We start from the raw sequence: 20242 nt of genomic DNA, 5'->3' as shown, positions 1-20242 counted from the left end.
GCCTTCAGGTTCAGTATTTGGTGGAAAAAGGCGCGGTGGTGGAGCACGTGGACTACAGCGGGATGAGGCCCCTGGACCGAGCCATCGGCTGTCGGAACACCTCGGTAGTGGTCACGCTGCTGAAGAAAGGGGCCAAACTGGGTATGTTGTTCTCAAATATGTGGCAGTTTATGCATGTATTACATAATATCATATATATATACATACATACGTATATATCATATATAAACATGTAGTTAAGCAAATCATAGAATCATAACTCCTGTCCGATCCTTGAGCATTTTTTTTGAGTGGCCGCATCTCTCCATGTAGTGACATGGAGATATGTGATGTGAGTGACAGGAAGAAAACCTCCGATTTTGCACCACCTGTTGGTTTGCATGTATAAGTCTGTTGAAACCGCCTTGGTTGTTGGGAAATATATTGTTTAATATTCACATCACGGTTCTAACTAAAGATGTTAGATATTGACTTTCTTCCATATTCATATTTTGTATTATGCATCAACTCAAACCGATATTAGCTGTTTCCCTCCAACTCATGTCGTAATGACCACATGATGCTTCTTCTGCTGTGTTGCTATACTGGATGCATTTAACAAATCAACACTTTGTGCTAAAAATGCAATATAATTCATAAGAAAAATTGCATGTGAGTGATTCTGAGGTGTGATATCGCATCAGCAGTGATTTATGTCATGTTCTGCATTACAGGTTGGTCTTTAGTTTGGGCGTTACTTAGTTTTCATGTCATTTCTTTGTGTTGTTTGTTCGGATAAATTTGGCAAAATTGAAATGAGCAACGCACACAGTTATTTTATTTTCACAAAATAAAACACCCCCTTACTTTTCTCATACAAAAACAATAGTGATAAATCACTGCTTTTACTTTGAAAACAAGAAGCGAACCGACTCGCAATATATCCTGCTTGACACCGCCGTTTGGTCCATCCTGCTGCTCAGTGTTCAGACAACTTTTTTTTTTTTTTTTGACGTGACGTCCTGTCGTGTTGCATCCTGGGTAATTTGAGTGTGAGTAGTAAGCTGATGATACATACTCAACATTTCTGGCTAATGCAGTAACTTCCCCGCATACTCCAAAATGGCATACTGCCATTGTAGACACACTGCATACTCAAATAGTTAGTATATAGTAATAGTAGTATAGTATGTATAGTTGAAGTTTTTGTTTTTATTTATTTATTTAAAAATATATATATATATATATATTTTTTTTTTTTATAAATATATATTATATATATAAATATTTTTTTTTGGAACATACCGAACTCAAATAGTTAGTATATAGTAATAGTAGTATAGTATGTATAGTTGAAGTTTTTGTTTTTATTTATTTATGTAAAATATATATATATATATATATATTAATATAAAATAATATATAAAATAATATTAATATATATATATATTTTTTATATAATTTTTTTGGGGGAACATACCGAACTCAAATAGTTAGTATATAGTAATAGTAGTATAGTATGTATAGTTGAAGTTTTTTATTTTATTTATTTATGTAAAATATATATATATATATTAATATAAAATAATATATAAAATAATATTAATATATATAATTATATATATATATTTTATATATGTAATTTTTTTTTGGAACATACCGAACTCAAATAGTTAGTATATAGTAATAGTAGTATAGTATGTATAGTTTAAGTTTTTGTTTTTATTTATTTATGTAAAAAAAAAAATATATATATATATATATATATATATATATATATATAGTTATATATATATATATATATATATTATTTTTTTTTGGCACATACCGAAGTACTAGGTGATATGACCATACAATGGACATAATGTAAAACTATTGTATATGTAATTTTACAAGCATAACGTTATCATATTACGAGGAAAAACAACATCACAAGTTGTAATATTTAAAAAAATTACTACTACTATGGGAAACAACAAATAACATTTGTAATTTTTGGAAAATCAGATTGCAGAAAACATTATTAAACAATTTTATGTCAATAAAGTCAAAATGTTATTAGAATAAAGTCATGATTATGAGAAGAAAACCTACAAAACTAGTTGGAAAAAAAACGGCATAAATGAAACAAAAAGTAGTAATTTAACATTTGTATATTAATGACTTGGTCTAATATTTTAATAATATGAGTTAAGTTCTTTTTGTGGAGAATTCAAAATGAACACACAGCAACTCCAGCCTTGAGAATGTGAGTGCGTGTGTTTGCCAGAGAAAGTGAAAATAAAAGCTCATGGCTTTCACAGAAAGTAGATTCTAATTTAGTGGAATACTGTGGAAAAACACTGTGTCTGTGTGTGTGTGTGTGTGTGTGTGTGTGTGTGTGTGCTTCCTTTACTGTCTCATGTGCTGCTCAGCTAAGTTTAGACCAGGACTTATCACCTTAATGACATACATGGCAGCTATCTTATCTGCAGAACCTTTCAAGCTCCGTGTTTTCCTTTCACAATAAATGACTCCTTTTTTCTCAAGCATGACCTCTTTCTTCTCTTCCCCTCCTGCTAACTCTTTGTCATCCCGCCGTCGCTATACTAAGGCCACAGAACGTCTCCTTACGATCGATCAGGTACAATCTTTAGGTAACTTTGCCTCGTGTCAGCTTGCAGAGAAAATACATTGTGACGACCCTGCAGGCCGTGTGGCGTTTGCGAACTAACGTCTCCTTCCGTCCGCAGGGAACGCCGCTTGGGCCATGGCGACCTCCAAGCCTGATATCCTCATCATCCTGCTGCAGAAGTTGATGGAGGAAGGGAATCTGCTTTACAAGGTACAGTTGGAGAAGCCGTTTCCTGTTTTGCATGAAAACATACCGTACTGGATGGAAATATTCCCACGGATGCTTTGGCTTTTCACTAACAGAAAGGTTCAAGTTTACTGGTAAATGTGTTGCTGTTTATGATGCATTTGAAATGTAAACAATAATTTATTTAGAGATTTATTTATGTTGCAAGTGTCTACATGTGTTTCTGTGTTAGTAGAAATATCAGCATCAGCATTTAAAGGCGTTTTTATATATAGCTTAAAAAGAAGTTAACTCATATTTCAAATCAAAGCTTAAAATATTAGACCAAGTTGTTAATATACAAAATTTTAGTTTAATTTCTGCCGTTTTTTTCCAACTATTTCAACTTTCTTCTTGTAGATTTTCTTCTCATAATCATGACTTTATTCTCATAACATTTTGACTTTATTGACATAACATTATAATGTTTTCTACAACCTAATTTTTCAAAAATTACAAATCTATTTGTTGCTTTGTTTGTTTCCCATAGTAGTAGTAATTTTCTTCAACATTACAACTTGTTATGTCATTTTTCCTTGTAATATGATAACGTTATGCTTGTAAAATTACATTTTTTTTCTCAGAATATTTTCACATTATGTCTTTGTATGGTCATATCACCTCGTACTTCGGTATGTGACAAAAATATATATATATATATATATTTTTATAAATAAATAAACTTAAACTATATTAGGAAAGCAGGAAGTGAACAAATTAAAAATAAAATAAAAACAAAAAACAACTTAAACTATATTAGGAAAGCAGGAAGTGAACAAATCAAAAATAAAATAAAAACAAAAAACAACTTAAACTATATTAGGAAAGCAGGAAGTGAACAAATCAAAAATAAAATAAAAACAAAAAACAACTTAAACTATATTAGGAAAGCAGGAAGTGAACAAATCAAAAATAAAATAAAAACAAAAAACAACTTAAACTATATTAGGAAAGCAGGAAGTGAACAAATGTAACAGTTACTGATTGTAAAAGTGCCAGATGGAGGGGTAGGATTTAATAAGCTTTGCGTCTTCCTACTCCTTTTGGACATGTGGAACTGTGAACTGATTATGTGATGCATTCAATTGTAATCTGATGCATGTTCAAATGAAATAAAACCATTACCATTACCATTACCATTACCATTACCATTACCATTACCACATATTCTTGTAAAACTACAGTTTTAGTCATTTTTACTTATATTGGGTTAAACGGATGGGTTAAAAAAACTAGGTTAAAATATTCAAACATTGCCAAATAAGTGTAAAAAGAAGTGAACCGGTGTTTCCAATGAAAGGTTAAAATATTCAAACCTATTTTTCTCTTGCAAGTGTAAAAAGAAGTGAACCATTGAAATGGTACAATATGAAAACAATGGCTAATTTGTGAACTCTCCTAATTTTAATGGCAAATGTTGAATGTTGGACTCATAGATGCAATTCACATACATCACTCAAGTGTAAAAAGAAGTTAAGCAGCGAACAGAGAAAAACATTTTTTTAGTTTTATGACCATACTTTATAGCACGAGTGGAGCCGTAGACTGCATATGTTGTGTGTGATGCACGAGTGCTGAGATGATCTAGAGAGCAGCCACCATGAGACTATTTGGCCGTTTCCTCCTCCTCATGTTTCACCCTTCATGTGTCCTCCAGAAAGGCAAGATGAAGGAGGCGGCTCAGAGGTACCAGTACGCTTTGAGGAAGTTTCCCAGGGAGGGATTTGGCGATGACCTGAAGGCATTCAAAGACCTGAGGGTCTCTCTGTACCTCAATCTCTCCCGCTGTCGCAGAAAAACCAACGTGAGTTGCTGCTGGAGTTTTATATTAGTATTTATGCCATGAAAGGTTTTTGCACTAAACAATAGATAATATAATATTTAATATATAATACTTTGTTTCTGCTTGTCGTAGGACTTTGGGATGGCCGAGGAGTTTGCATCAAAAGCACTGGAGCTCAAACCAAAATCCTATGAGGCCTACTACGCTCGGGCACGAGCTAAAAGGAGCAGCAGGTAAATGTTTTAAATGATAGATTCCTATAAAATATATATATATATATATATATATATATATGTATATATATATAAACAGATACTGTGTACTGTACAGGCTTAATGATATCAGTCAGCTCCAATTGTTAAAGAAAGGTCCATAAAGTCATGCTTGGAGGAGTTTGGTACCTGGGACCTGGGACCTGGTACCTGGTACCTGGTACCTGGTACCTGGTACCTGGTACATGGTGCCTGGTACATGGTATATACCAAAAGAAAGATTCAACTATCATTTTTCATCAGCTAAAAAAGTTTATTTTTACCCTTTTTTCGGTCTCTAGTAATTAGTAATCAGCTGCACGGAGGTCGAGTGGTTAGCACGCAGACCTCACAGCTAAGAGACCCGACTTCAATCCCACCCTCGGCCATCTCTGTGTGGAGTTTGCATGTTCTCCCCGTGAAAGCGTGGGTTTTCTCCGGGTACTCCGGTTTCCTCCCACATTCCAAAAAACATGCTAGGTTAATTAGCGACTCCAAATTGTCCATAGGTATGAATGTGAGTGTGAATGGTTGTTTGTCTATATGTGCCCTGTGATTGGCTGGCCACCAGTCCAGGGTGTACCCCGCCTTACACTTTGACAAAAATGTTGTTTTACATGATTTTTTTTTTACTGTGAACTATTCACAATTTGCACATTTCAAAATGAACTATGTACATGCGCATGTGCATGCGTTAAATTTTTACTTCAATGCGTAACCTGCACACTACACTCCTCCATGCTTCCTTTGGAGCGTTTTAGTACACTCAATAATACAATAATACTTCAATGGAGCGTTTTAGTACACTCAATAATACAATAATACAATAATAAACGGAGTACCCGGAGAAAACCCACGCATGCACGGGGAGAACATGCAAACTCCACGCATAGATGGTGGGATTGAACTCGGGTATCCTAGCTGTGAGGTCTGCGCACTAACCACTTGACCACCGTGCAGCCTGCACTAAACGTGGTATCTTCTATTGTGCAAAAAAACTTGAAAGACGTTTATAATTGTGGGCTTCAAACATAAGATCATGTTGAAGTTTTGATGTGTAACAAAATGATGTCCCTGCTGTCCACAATGACTGCCAAGCTTAAGAAATCCTGTAAAAAAAGTGCGACCATACTTTCTATACAGTATGATAGTATGCATATTTATAAGCATTGTACTTTATTATTAAGAATTACGAATGTCTTTCGTCTGCAGGCAGTTTTCTGCTGCACTCGCCGACTTGCACGAAGCCGCCAAGTTGTGTCCCAACAACCGTGAGATCCGTCGATTGCTGGCCCGGGTGGAGGACGAGTGTAAACAAATGCAGCGCGCTCAGACCAAAGGAAGCCTGGAAGGAGCCACAATGGCCGCCGCCTGCAGCCAAGCCTCTGGAGGTCCTGACTCTGACCAGGAGCACGATGAAGATCAGGAGGAGTCTTCTGAGTGGAGCCAAAGAGACGTCCTGGAAGACAAAGGCGAGCGGACGGCGGAAGCGTGCTGGTCGTTTAGTCGAGCGTCTGAAGGCGGCGGCAGCAACGTAAGTCATCACAACCCCGGCAGGCTTCCTCCTCATCGCTACCCTCGGGAGCACCGCGAGGCCATGACGCCCCAAGGTCTGGTGCTGCAGCCCACCAAGCAGGCCCAGATCGTCAAGACCAACCAACACATGAGCGCCATGCAGGCAGGGGGCGGAGCTAAATCCCAGTATGCTCCTTCCAGCCCGTTGCCTAGCCGTCACATGTCAAGTATGCTGAAACCCGGGCCAGGAATCGACATCAGTCCGCTACCGACGCCGACTGACGAGACGAGACGAGAGAGCCTGCACTCCTCTCAGGCGTCAAAGGTTCTGTCGGCGCACTCCGCCTCGTCTCTGGACGTGTGCTCCGGTCCTGGTCCGCATCCCGAGTCCGGCAAGGATGCCGGCATGCGCGTGTCCAGCTCCACCAGCAGCTTAGCCTCCAGCAGCAGCCTGTCAGACAGCGGCAAGCTGGGCCCGGATGTCCGCTGCAAAGACAAGTCCAAACACGCCCAGCAGGGCGGCGCCACAGCGGAGTACAAACCCAGACCCTTCATGGGCGTCACGGACAAAACAGCCCGCTTTCAGCAGCCGGCATCTCGCAGTCGCACGGCCTCAGACGCTCCACCCGTCGACGGCGAGCCGCTTTATGGCAAAGTGGCGAACTCTTACCACGATCAGCACAGAGCGCCGACTGCAACCGTCATGGCCGCCATGAGTAGCGTTCAAAACGGCATGCAACACGCCAAGGAGTACTCCTTCTGCCAAGCTGCCAACTGTTACAAAGAGTCCAAGCCGGTGCTGCAGCACGCCTTCATGGACGCCAAGTCCAAGCAGGGCGCCAACCCCGCCCTTCACATCACGTCCATGAAGCCAAAGCGATCCTTTATTGAGTCCAACGTGTAGACGAAGCAAGGAGAAAACTTCTGTTACATGATTGACACTTTGCACTGACGGTGGGCGGGGCTAGTCCTTAGGAGAGAAGAAACAAGACGTGGTCATTCCTGTGTTCCAACCAGCTTTCTCCTGTTGTGTCTTTATATATAAATATGTAACTTTTTCCATCCTTTTTTTTTCAGTTTTATGCACAATGTTTAAAAAAGGTGTTGTAAAGGAAAAAGCACATTTGTTAAATATGTTTGTACAGGAGAAAAATCAGCATTAACACAGACTTGAACGTCTCTTGTGTATCTGCTTGTTGTTGCTGTCTAGATTAATTTATTTACCAACGGCTTCGATGTAAGAGCAATATATTTTATATAGTTATTTTTGCACAGCTACTAAAACGTTTTGTCGTATCTTATTGGGTTTAAGTGCATGCATACATTTCGCAGTTTACATTATATCTCATCGGGAGTGTCATTCGCTCTTAATTTCATAAGGATGTCCAATGCAACTGCTCAATGCCATGTTTGATTGTTTTCCAGTATTGTGAGCTTTTACTAGCCGTGATCACATACTGTAAAAGGAGTTCTGCTGCCATGGCAACCATGGCTGAGAAATAAAAGACCCGCTGAGGGACAACAAATACGTTTACTTTGACTTATTCCGAAAACAACAAGGAGAAACGGTGTGCTAATAATACAAGGAATGTGATTTGTTTTATTTGGTATTCTTATTTTAATTAGTTAGTTAATTAGTTAATTTAACTAATTAACTAACTTATAAACTTCTGTTCAATTTGTAAACAATTTTCATTTTTTGGTATATAATGTATCATGTATCACGCCAATTCACTGTCAAATATTAAATGTATCACACATACGAAAAGAAGTAATATCGAGAAAAAATATTTTTTACTAGAAAAATAATATTAATAATATTCATAATAATATAAAAAAATAAAAATAAAATAAAAAAAATGAAAAAAATAATATTATAAATATTATTATTTATAATAATATTATAAATATATAAGGAAAAAGTCAAACTATAAGAATAAAGTTATTCTTTTAGAGCAGAGGTGTCCAACATATGGCCCGGGGAACAGTTGAAGCTTGTTTTATTGTGGCCCAGGGTACTTGATAGAAATAAATTAACCGAAAAAATACAGAGGAAAAATATATAGTTTTTTTAGCAGAGGTATCACGCCACAATACTACACAATATTGGGTTCATAAAAAGGAGAGAATATGATATTTTCACATTACTTTTAATGATGGCAGTTCTAGCTGCTGTTATGTTACGATACGTCAGATAAATAGCAGATTGTAGCGTACCGTAATTTCTTGTTTACAATAAAATAACTACAGTTCCCACGATGCTTAGCGTAAGGTTTTTTTTAAATTAGATGCTCATATCACATTTTGATAGAAGTCATGTGCTGTTATTGTATTTAAATCTGACAAATATGATGTATGTTTGATCAAATGTATTGTAAATTACACAGCTTCTCCTTTGACACTGGGAATGCTGGGAACACCAAGATAGGTAGGATTGCAAGATTTACAGTGTCACATCGAAATGAGAAATATTGTCATGTTTTGATCGCACAAGATCCCATAATTTTTGCAATTTTACAAATTCACAAAAATATGAAAGTAATAGGCCGCACCGTGGACAAGTGGTTAGCATATAGGCTAGACAGTCACGAGATCGTAAAGACCTAGGTGCGATTCTCATGATGAGACGTCACGGGTGGCCACACCTCCATCGACTGATGGCCATCTTCAGTGCTCTGTTTGGCGTGAGCAGCGTGGTCTGCAGGGGAAGGTTTGTCATCGGACTGCTTCTGTTCTTTCCTCTGATCCAGCTCTCGATGGACTCCCGTTCATAGGAAAAGCCATCTAGGGAGCAGACGCGTGTTATTGCGACATGAAAAGCCGCTAGTGAGTAAGACATGTAGGATGCTGTCACCTGCGGCGATGACGGGATCCTTCATCAGCTCCCTGGTGATGGGACACGCAAACTCATCAGGGCAGTCAGGAGCGCTGAGCTCCATCTTCAGGGCCTGGATGCTCCTCAGGAGACGAGCACGGAGGCCTACAGACTCTTAAGAAGACGCAGACAAAGTGTTGCTGAGTTACATCACAGGTTGGTGCTGCAACCTTTTGCAATACTTCAAACTTGCCGAAGAAAAGACAATCGTTTCCCTCAAGTCAGAGAGACGACTATGTTGTCGTTTTTGGTCACAGGAATAAGGTTTTGGACCGCTTTTGGTTGTGTGGCAGGACAGTTTCACGGATCGTCAGAAAAGTGTGATGACAACCATAGATGAGGAAATTGAAAATTGTACTTATGACACATTAAAGTGACAACATGGTGACTGATTTTTTTTTTAAGTACCCTCAAATGAGGGATGCCTTTGGAACTCGCCTGAAGTCGCCTCAACTTTGACCGCTGCTTCACATCAATTAACCTTAAACAACTGGAACAACAGCAATTGACCATACGTACATGGTCAAAGGTAAAAAAAAAAAAGACACCAACAGTTCCTGGACTACAAACTGCATCTGGCAAATGACTAGAACCTGACCACACTGGCACAAGGTCTACTCTAATAAAACTCTACAAAAAGGCAATTCTACACCCAGAAGCATTGTTTAAAGGGGACCTATTATGCTTTTTCCACTTTTTTGACCTATAAATGTTGTTAGAATGTTGTATTCTCGTGTTAAACCATGCCAAAGTTTCAGATAATGACTTTTACGCATTTCGAAGTGAGTCCTGAAAGAAGTTTGGGATGGCTCAAAAGGCTCGGTTTCAAAAGGCGTGGTAAAACTGCCCCTTTGTGACATCACAGAGGGGCAGACTTCCTTATATGGGCATGGATGTAAGCCAGATAAATAGGTCATTTTTAAAAATATGGGTATTTTAAATTTTTGTTTTTAATTTCTTGAAATTATTTTCTACTTTTTCTAAATGTTTTTTTTCCATTTTTGTACATTTGTTTCAGATTTTCTGACTTTTATTTCCAATTTTTTAATTTTAATAACATAAAACATAGACATAGAATATTGTATTCTCATGTTAAACCATGCCAAAGTTTCAGATAATGATGTTGGCGAAGAAGTTTGGAATGGCTCAAAAGGTTTGGTTTCAGAAGGCGTGGTAAAACTGCCACTTTGTGACATCACAGAGGGGTAGACTTCCTTATATGGGCATGGATGTAAGCCAGATAAATAGGCCATTTTTAAAAATATGGGTGTTTTTAATTTCTTAAAATTATTTTCTACTTTTTCTAAATGTTTTTCCATTTTTTGTACACTTGTACACTTGTTTTTCGGATTTTCAGACTTTTATTTCCAATTTTTGTAAATTTTAAATAAAAAATTTCAATTTTTGTACACTTCATTTATGTACACATGGATGTCAGGAGTGTGGTGACCGGTCCAGGGTGCACCCTGCCTCTCGCTCAAGGTCACCTGGGATAGGCTCGAGCATACCCCCGCAACCCTGGTGAGGACAGGCTATTTTGCTATGGAATGCGTTGCTTTAAAGTCCACGGTAAACTTCAGCTCTACAGATGCCATGTCTGCTCTGCAGGCATCAGCTTTTCATTCAGATTCATTTTTGACCCATGAATGTTGTTAGAATGTTGTATTCTCGTGTTAAACCATGCCAAAGTTTCAGATAATGATGTTGGCGAAGAAGTTTGGGATGGCTCAAAAGGTTCGGTTTCAGAAGGCGTGGTAAAACTGCCCCTTTGTGACATCACAGAGGGACAGACTTTCTTATATGGGCATGGATGTAAGCCAGATAAATAGGTCATTTTTAAAAATATGGGTAATTTCAATTTTTGTTTTTAATTTCTTGAAATTATGTTCAAATTTTCAACTTTTTCTAAATGTGTTTCCATTTTTTGTAAATTTGTTTCAGATTTTCTGACTTTTATTTCTAATTTTTGTAAATTTTACATTAAAATTTTTTTTCAATTTTTGTACACTTCCTTTGTGTACACTTGGATGTCAGGAGTGTGGTGACCGGTCCAGGGTGTACCTTGCCTCTCGCCCAAGGTCAACTGGGATAGGCTCTAGCATACCCCCGCAACCCAGTAAACTTCAGCTTTACAGATGCCATGTCTGCTCTGCAGGCATCAGCTCCAACATGTTATGGCCTCAGCCATCGTAAATGTGACTATAGCTAACCTGTGCTCCCAACTTGAGGCCAGTATTAGAGGTTGGCGGGACGACCAGGAGCACTGATTGACACCTTGGCTGATGTTGTAGCTGCCAATCATATTGTCACAGGGATTACGCAAAAAAGGTTGTGTCCTCACAATCTATTGTGTGTGCGTGTGTTAGAGGATAATCAGAACATTTACAAAAGCGGCTTATGTTTATGCTTGTCATTTCAGGATCAAAGAAATCCCAGGAATCTCTGTTAACACGCGTTTATGCAGGATTCCGTCCGCCCTCCTCACCGATTCCCATCTCCATGGCCGTCTCCTTGCTCAGTTGGCTCAGCTCTGCCCCGTCCATGTTGTTGGCTCGGAAGATGGCGAGAAGCTCATCCAGACCTTCCTCACGTAGCCAAGCCTGGACATCCTCCTCCGACCAATCAGGGAGCAGAAGCCTGGAGAAAGACGCTTGCTGCTTCCTTCCTGCCAAAAACACAGAAAGAATGGAAGTGCTAGTCAAAGATCCTCTATTGACAAACAAACACGTGGTTCTTTACAGACCAGAAAGATATGAAGATTCTCCACATGAAAGGAGTGTTTTGCTGTTTTTAAAGGATTGCATAGATTCTAGTCAAAGATCATCTATTGGTCAGGACCATTCTGTTTTTAAGACTACTATAAAAACTCTAGTGAGAGATCCCATATAAAAGTGTGACTCAAAGAGTCATTTTACTAGGAGCACTTTACTAACATATAATTCATCAAACAGCAACTTAACACTTACCTGACAAAGGTGTACCTGACAAATATATAAACATGCACCAATATGATTTTGAAATGAAAAAATAACTTTCTTAAATTTTCCAATAGAGCATTGCAATCTGAGCAACGCATTCATTGTGGCGCTGCAATGATATCAGCCTCCCTCTGTGCTCCTCTGGTGGACCATCCACCATTTTCTGTGTTACTTGTCCTCCAGTGAACTGGTCCCCTGGTAGTAACGCTTTTTGTTATTGTAATGTATATTTCTTAGGTACATTTTGAGTGTTAAGTGTCTGTGTGATGAGTTTAATGTTGTTGGTAAGATGACCCCGTGAGTCAGACTATTGTATTGAGTATTGACCTCCTGAAATTTCCAATGGGTTGACAAGCTTGTGGTGAGTTTTTTTCATCGCTCATGATTGGCTCCTGTCAAATAAAGAGCCGCCTGGTCCTCACAGACTGGTGTGCGCTACAATATGTTATTTTATGACGTGCACAGTAACTTAAAGATCCTTTCTATGACAGCTTTAAGGACGTACTGCAAAAACGTGAGTGAAAGATACTCTGTATGAGTCTAGCTCCCGGAAAAAATAATGATTATATAAAAAAACCTTCTGAAGGTATCGCCGCTTTAATACATACGTTTATACTGTAGGGCGTAGTGATCTCGTGCACGCATCCTAACCAACCTTCATGTGACATTATGACGATTTATCATATGAGGCTGAGACGAAGTGTGTGCCAGGTTAATGATGCCTCACAGCAGCAGTCATCATCATCACCATAACACTCCCCACCTAGGCTAGAATTTCAAATCATCCTTCCTTGAGGTCGGATACTCCGAAGCATGAGTGGTCATTGCTTTTTAGAAAAGCTTTTACATGCATAGGCACTATTTGTACACATTCATACATATGTATGTGTACCTTTATATTACGACGACAGACACACACTTGGAGCCTTGTATAGCACAGTGGAAGTCTATTTGTGTTATTAGGACTACATGTCACCACCACATTGGCCCAAATGATGCAGTGTGGAGTCTTGCAGTCTAGATGGCTGAGTCATGGACTCGTCGTGCCAGAAGCAAACCTCAGAGTCTTTTTTTTAAATCACTTGAGCAGATGCAGACGTAGGAAAGCTCACGTCAGCATCTTCACCGGTCACAACATTAGGCACGACTTAAGAATCTAATACATAGAAAATGTTGCCTTTACAAACATCATATTCAACACTTTTGATTGGCACATCAGGAACTTAAACTAAAAAGCAACATAATACAAATAAATTGTTATTATTATTATTGAGAAAATTGACAGTACTAACCACTGCTTTTAGTTTGTCATTAGTTCCTTAGTATGTAAGTAATCCTTAGTAAGTACTTTAAATGTATGTGCCTTAGTTCTAACATTTTCTTACTATTGTAAGAAATACTTGTGGTGTTACATGGTAAAGGTAACTTTTATGGTACGTAACCATGCACAGTGGGATACGTTGTGGTTGTGTACAACCATGGTTTGTATTCAATTACATTGAATTGCATAGATATTAGTATTTAACGTGAATGTGTGTTTGTGTTCTATTGTAAATTGGACATAATTACAGTTTATTGTTTATTATTCATATATTATTGTATTATATTATTTCCACAAAAATTCCTTGGTAAAACATTGATAAATTGTCATAGTTATAGCCTAAAACCCTGTTTACAACCTTCTAAATCCACGGTTTAACATTACTAGAGTCTTCTAGACATGAAATAACACCCCTATAGTCACCTTTACAATCGCATTACCCCAAATTGTATACATAACATAAATAAGAGTACTTAATACAGAGTACTTGTTAGAGATTGTTTCATTACTGACACCTAGTGATCAATGTAGAATACTGCACACTGAATGCTTTATATTTGTATTTTACTTCATTAAACAATTTCTATGTCTTCTAATGCATAAATAAACACATTCTATTTAAATATGCACATTATTTTACTATTCAAAGGCCTTATTTAACCACAAAACAGCATGAATATTATATTTTGATACACCGTGATAGAGCGAAGCCGCAAAATTTGAATCGACGAAGGATTACTGTACAGTACATTTAAAGAGTAATGGATGAGTATTGACCTTGGTGCATCGTCTGCACTGCCTCAGCTCCTGCAGACAGACATGAAGGAGAATACATTAACATGTGGGAGAAAAAAAAAGAAGACCAACTAGAAGGCCAACAGAAAAAAAACAGACGCATGAAAAACATTCACTGACATCAACGAGCGGGATTTTGTCAACATCAGCTTGACTGACGGCGAATGTAAGTTAAGCTGCTTTAGGATTCTGAAGGGGTTTTTTTTTCCCCCGTATTGGGTTAGCGCGGAAAATTCACCTTCAATACAAAAAGTGTTTCCCGGTGCACCATTAAACATCCCATGCACATGATTGCGGCGCACACACACACAGCATGGATCTATAAAAACATTTTATAAAAGGACCGTTAAACCACAAGTGGATTAGTGAACAACCTTGCGTGTCTTAACCACCACATCTCAAACAGACATGAAAATCAATAGAGTTCTTGCTTTGGATTAGGTACTACAAAATTTTTGGTTTACATACTAAAACATACACACACACACAGGAAGCATGGATCTATAAAAACATTTTATAAAAGGACCGTTAAACCACAAGTGGATTAGTGAACAACCTTGCGTGTCTTAACCTCAATAGAGGTTAAATCAATCGAGTTCTTGCTTTGGATTAGGTACTACAAAAGTTTTGGTTTACATACTAAAAAAAAAAATCTATGTATACAAGCCAGCAACTATGTTGCTCATTTTCAGGCTGCATAATGCAGAATACTGGTCATTAAATATTATTCAAATTACCCAGTGAAGGGCTATTGGGCTAACCTTTGACCTGGAGCGCTTCAAACATTTTGGGTCAGATCTCCTTCAAAGAAATACCTTTCCTGGACCACAACTTCTTGTTTTTTAGGTGGCATTAAATCATTACAGTAATCCTAAAGTAATAGTAAATAGTACTACAACTAGAACATGTTGTGTGTTTACCGGATGTGAGGTGTCCATCTCCTATCTTCCACACGTTGACTGTTTTATCCATGGAGCCAGTGGCCATCCAGGGCATAGTGGGAGAAAAGGCCACGGCCGTCACATACCTGCGGGGAATGAGGAGGAACTCAGTCTATGTGTTTGTGGTTGTGGCTAAAAGCGGCACACACCAAGAGATCAGCCTCTTTCATAAAAAAAAAATCCACTTTCAGATCTTAATTCCTCTGTGCTACTTGAAAGCACTCTGCTGGTCGCCGCACTTCAATAATGGAGAACGCTAGAAGTGCCTCGCTTTTGCGAGAGAAAAAAAAAACTAATCAAGCCACAAGCATATTTTGATGTGAAACACTGTATGTGTGTGTGTGTCATGCTTTTTACCTGTCGTGTTGCTTTAAAGTGTGAAGAAGTGTCCCTCTACCCTGTGGACACAAGTGGAGCAAGTTTACACTTTTAACACAACACAAATAAAGTCACAAACACACATTGTTGCAGTTACCGTGTCATATATTGCAACACTTTTATCCACCGAGCTGTTGAAAAAAAAAAGAAAAACGTGTTTAAGCAACCATATGCAATGGCAGGTAAACAACGATGAGAAATACAGAAATAAATGAAACAACATAAGAGAGATTAATAAGGCATGAGAATTGATGGAGTCAGGCTCTCAAGCAAAACGAAACAGCTCCCTCTTGTGGCCGGACGTGGGATACAAGTATAGTATGTTTTCTTTGATAATGTTAGTGAGCACAAAATTTGTAGAACTTTCATTCATTCATTCATTTTCTACCGTTTATCCTCATGAGGGTCGCAGGGTGCATGCTGGAGCCTATCCCAGCTGTCTTTGAGTACAACCTGGACTGGTCGCCAGCCAATCACAGGGCACATATAGACAAACAACCATTCACACTCACATTCATACCTATGGACAATTTGGAGTCGCTAATTAACCTAGCATGTTTTTGGAATTATAATTTCATATATGTATGTAATGTGTGTGTGTGTGTGTGTGTGTGTGTGTTCGTGTCGCTCACCCTGCAACAACAAGCTCGCCATCAGAGGAGAAGGCACAGCACAGAACTGGAGCACACTGACTGGTGAGTGTGTGAAGGAGCTTCACAACACATGCTGAGGGTCAACAACATACACTGTTACATGCGTACACACAACACTAGATGTGGGTGGGGGGTATCCCAGCGTTCTTTGGACGAGATGCAGGGCACATACACACAAACAATCATTCACACTCTCATTCATACCTATGGACAATTTGGAGAATGTGGGAGGAAACCGGAGTCCCCGGAAAAAAAACATGTAACATCCTAATCACAAAATTTGAAAGGTATAGAATCGGAGGATTAGTTCTGAGTTGAGCTAAAAGCTACCTGGCTAACAGGAACCATGTGTAAAGCTGAGAGAATTTACATATGCAAATTCAAATACTGAATGCGGAGTACCCCAGGGGTCAACACTGGGACCAAAACTGTTCAGCTTGTATATCAATGACATTTGTAAAGTGATGAAAGATTTATAGTTAGTATCTTTGTGAATAATACTACTGGCTTTTGTTGATAAAGGAAGGTCATAGATGAAATGGCATGATTAAAAATATGATTTAATACGAATAGATTATCCTAAGTAAAACAAAAATAACGATATTTGGGAATAGTAGAAAGGACACGTAAGAGAATAGATGGCGTGAACATTGAATTTACGACAAGAATGTCGTGAATTTATGAGAAAAAGTAATCAATTTACAAGAATAAAGGCCGTAATATAACCTTTGCCTACGCCAAAGAATCACATAAGTCCCCCCCGATTTTATCGCTGTTACAGTAAATTATACAAATAATTTGAGATTTCAAGAATAAACGAGAATAAAGTTGTAAACATATGAGAAAAAACTCATAACTTTATGTTCATGTAGACATGATATACCCTTACACTCCCATTAGTCTTTATTTACAACACGTAGCTCAGGCTAGCACAGGCTACCGAATCGCTGCAGGGACACAAGAGACAGTCACCGCAAGCTAACTCGTTAGCCTCAAATGTATTTATTCCAAACTTAAGAAAGGATTTCAAAGTGAGTGGGGAAGAAGGACAAACCAAAAACGAAGAAACCAAAAACTTACCACTTCCACACGGGATGGGAGGACAACTTCTTTTGATTATGTCATGTCGGACATGCCATAGCTGACTTCATGCAGTGTGTTTCATCAATGTAACATTATGACTAGAATATTACACATACTGTCTTAGGGTGAAGGAGATATGCTTTTAGGTTTGCAGTGGGATACTACCACACACACACACACACACACACACACACACACAAAGTGTATTTGTTCAGTTTGTTGCCTTTGGCAGCGTGACAAGTCTTTGTTACTGAGTCACAGCTGTTTCACCTGCTCGCAGCAAACACCACACACAATAAACTTGCACTGGAGGCGACAGCCATTGTGTTGTGTAAAGACAATATGCCACAAACTCACGACAACTTTTCCTTCCATTTGGGAGTAAAAATACAACATTCTATTCAGACACATTCATGACTTGACAGTACGTGATAATAGATTTATACATTGAACTTACCGTGTCCTTCCTGCTGAGAGACCATCCATATCTTCAGCTGGCTGTCCTGTCCACAAGAGGCAAGGCGGACTTGAACATGGCTGTCCTCTATAAAGACAACAATATTAACTTGATATGATCAAACAGTAATGTTTTAAAGTTCACCTTTAAAAATCTTCATATAAATAAATGAAGTAGTTTAAGTACTACTTCGATTGAGTAGTAGCCTATCATAGCAACATTTCTCTGTAGTGTCATTCATTCATTTTGTAACGCTTATCTTCACAAGGGTGCTGGAGCCTATCCCAGCTGTCTTCGGCCAGGAGGCGGGGGTACACCCTGGACTTGTCAGCCAATCACAGGGCACATATATAAACAAACAACCATTCACACTCACATTCATACCTATGGACAATTTGGAGTGGCCATTTAATGTGGGAGGAAACCGGAGTACACATGCAAACGAGGGTGGAATTGAACGCTGGTCCTAGCTGTGAGGTCTGCGCGCTAACCACTCGATTGCCGTGCAGCCCGAGCGTTAGCAAATTATATCAAATTACAGGGTGATCTGACACTTTTTCCATATAAGACCCCTGATCTGGGGTGGCACGGCGGTCGAGTGGTTAGTGCGTAGACCTCACAGCTAGGAGACCAGGGTTCAATTCCACCCTCGGCCATCTCTGTGTGGAGTTTGCATGTTCTCCCCGTGCATGCGTGGGTTTTCTCCGGGTACTCCGGTTTCCTCCCACATTCCAAAAACATGCTAGGTTAATTAGCGACTCCAAATTGTCCATAGGTATGAATGTGAGTGTGAATGGTTGTTTGTCTATATGTGCCCTGTAATTGGCTGGCGACCAGTCCAGGGTGTACCCCGCCTCTTGCCCAAAGACAGCTGGGATAGGCTCCAGCACCCCCGCTACCCTCATGAGGAAAAGCGGTGGAAAATGAATGAATGAATGAATGACCCCTGATCCGCAGTGAGTTTTTCCTTGCCTCCATCATGTGGAGTATCGTTAGTCTAATACACGAGGAGCATGGTTCTCGTCCTCAGGCTCAAAGTACTTCTGAACTCACCAATTTCAAACTGGGGTGCAAAGGTGCAGCAGGTGACCCCTAAGTCGTGAGCGTTCTTCTCAGCATGCAGCAGGCTGTTGTCCACGTCCCAAATTTGGAGGTCTCCCAGGGAGCATCCTGTCGCCATCTTGTGGCCGCATGGAGAGAAGCAACAGGCCACCACACTGGCCTCGCTCACTGGGGTGCATCTGTAGTACAGCAGGAGAACACAACACCATTATTATTGTTTTTAATGAAGATGCTACACTCACATAGACTACTATACCTTAGTAATGTTCTGGAGTTAAAGTCCCAAAGAGTCACACTTCCATCACTGGCCCCTGCCATCATGAGGGAGGAGTCGGGGGCCAGTGCGACCACTCGGAGGGGACTTCGGTTCGGGTGTTGTAACTCTGAGTCCACCTCACCGGACTTGCAGCTCCACACAAGAATGGAGCCATCAGCGCAGCAGCTGAGGAGGTAATCCCCACAGGAAGTGAAGCAACAGCTGCGAACCCCGTATCCGTGAGCCGAGAGTGGGGAGCAAGGAAGCTCGGAGAAGTCTGAGGTGTTGTACAGTCGGAGGGTCTTGTCTCCTGAGCCTGTGGCCAGCAGGGAGGAGGAGAAGGTGCAGCACGTCACCTCATCGGTGTGATGTTGAAGACTGGTCACAAGTGACGCCATTTTGTCAAAAACTTATTGTTCTCACCTATGGACACAAACCTGGAAGCACAAAGTCTCCACACATCATAAGCTATAAAAGCTGATAGCAAAGAGTGGGCGGACCGACTCATATATCGATACTGTGGCATTGGATCGATACTAATATGATATAGCTATACTAAATATACCATGTACGCAAGGTGCAATGCTAGCATTTACACAAATCAAAATCATTCAAAGGATCTTGACAAAACTAAGTAAAAAGCATCAGTATCAGTAAAATGGGACGCCTAAGAAAAATAAATACAAAATACAAACTTCACTGTAAACTTCAGTTATTATTAATACTGACTCAGTACTTCTTTGGTATCGAATCCATACGAAAATCTGCAGTATCTTCCCAGCTCTGATAGCTGCTATCACGTGACTGTCTTACACAATGTGCTGAAGCGACGCCTCATTTAAAGAAAACGTACAAAGTAACTAAATTGACTAAATTACATTTAAATGACATGGTTTCTTTTTTATTGGTGATTCAAACTACACATTAGTTTTTTCCAGAAGATAATATTTTATTTACACACCGGGACTTTCACAATCTAAAAAGAGCAAATGTAAGAGCTGCCTTTTATACACACAAGGGGGCGCCAAATAGTCAATGATTTGTGTATTTTAGACTTTAGATAGACTTTCTTTATT

General features: G+C 39.2%; 2 protein-coding genes across 3 annotated transcripts in view; one reads left to right on the top strand and one right to left on the bottom strand.

Annotated features, from left to right (window-relative positions):
- LOC131135789 (protein TANC1) overlaps nucleotides 1–7949 on the top strand; it is a 96542-nt gene extending 88593 nt beyond the window's left edge. The window contains exons 22-27 of one of the 2 annotated variants that reach the window (XM_058082078.2): nucleotides 9–141; nucleotides 2573–2602; nucleotides 2712–2803; nucleotides 4476–4622; nucleotides 4734–4834; nucleotides 6065–7949. In XM_058082078.2, coding sequence (XP_057938061.2) covers nucleotides 9–141; nucleotides 2573–2602; nucleotides 2712–2803; nucleotides 4476–4622; nucleotides 4734–4834; nucleotides 6065–7271 — 1710 coding nt within the window. In that variant the 3' untranslated portion in view covers nucleotides 7272–7949. The remainder of the gene's footprint in view (nucleotides 1–8; nucleotides 142–2572; nucleotides 2603–2711; nucleotides 2804–4475; nucleotides 4623–4733; nucleotides 4835–6064) is intronic. The other variant, XM_058082079.2, reaches the window with a different exon arrangement.
- A 416-nt stretch (nucleotides 7950–8365) lies between these two features.
- LOC131135843 (WD repeat, SAM and U-box domain-containing protein 1-like) lies at nucleotides 8366–19753 on the bottom strand. The gene is made up of 11 exons (XM_058082200.2): nucleotides 19167–19753; nucleotides 18902–19089; nucleotides 17849–17935; nucleotides 16288–16381; nucleotides 15753–15786; nucleotides 15635–15675; nucleotides 15257–15363; nucleotides 14319–14348; nucleotides 11728–11907; nucleotides 9222–9356; nucleotides 8366–9151 (listed from the first exon to the last, which is right to left on the bottom strand). Exons 1-11 carry the CDS (start codon nucleotides 19562–19564, stop codon nucleotides 8997–8999), a joined length of 1449 nt encoding a protein of 482 aa, XP_057938183.2. The 5' UTR covers nucleotides 19565–19753; the 3' UTR covers nucleotides 8366–8996.
- Nucleotides 19754–20242: the final 489 nt, after the last annotated feature.

Source organism: Doryrhamphus excisus, linkage group LG12 (assembly GCF_037039965.1).
Source record: "Doryrhamphus excisus strain RoL-2023G ecotype Guam linkage group LG12, RoL_Dexc_Guam_v1.1, whole genome shotgun sequence".
NCBI lineage: Eukaryota > Metazoa > Chordata > Actinopteri > Syngnathiformes > Syngnathidae > Doryrhamphus > Doryrhamphus excisus.
Note: the sequence above shows the minus strand (reverse complement) of the source record. Positions and strands in the feature narration are given on the sequence as shown.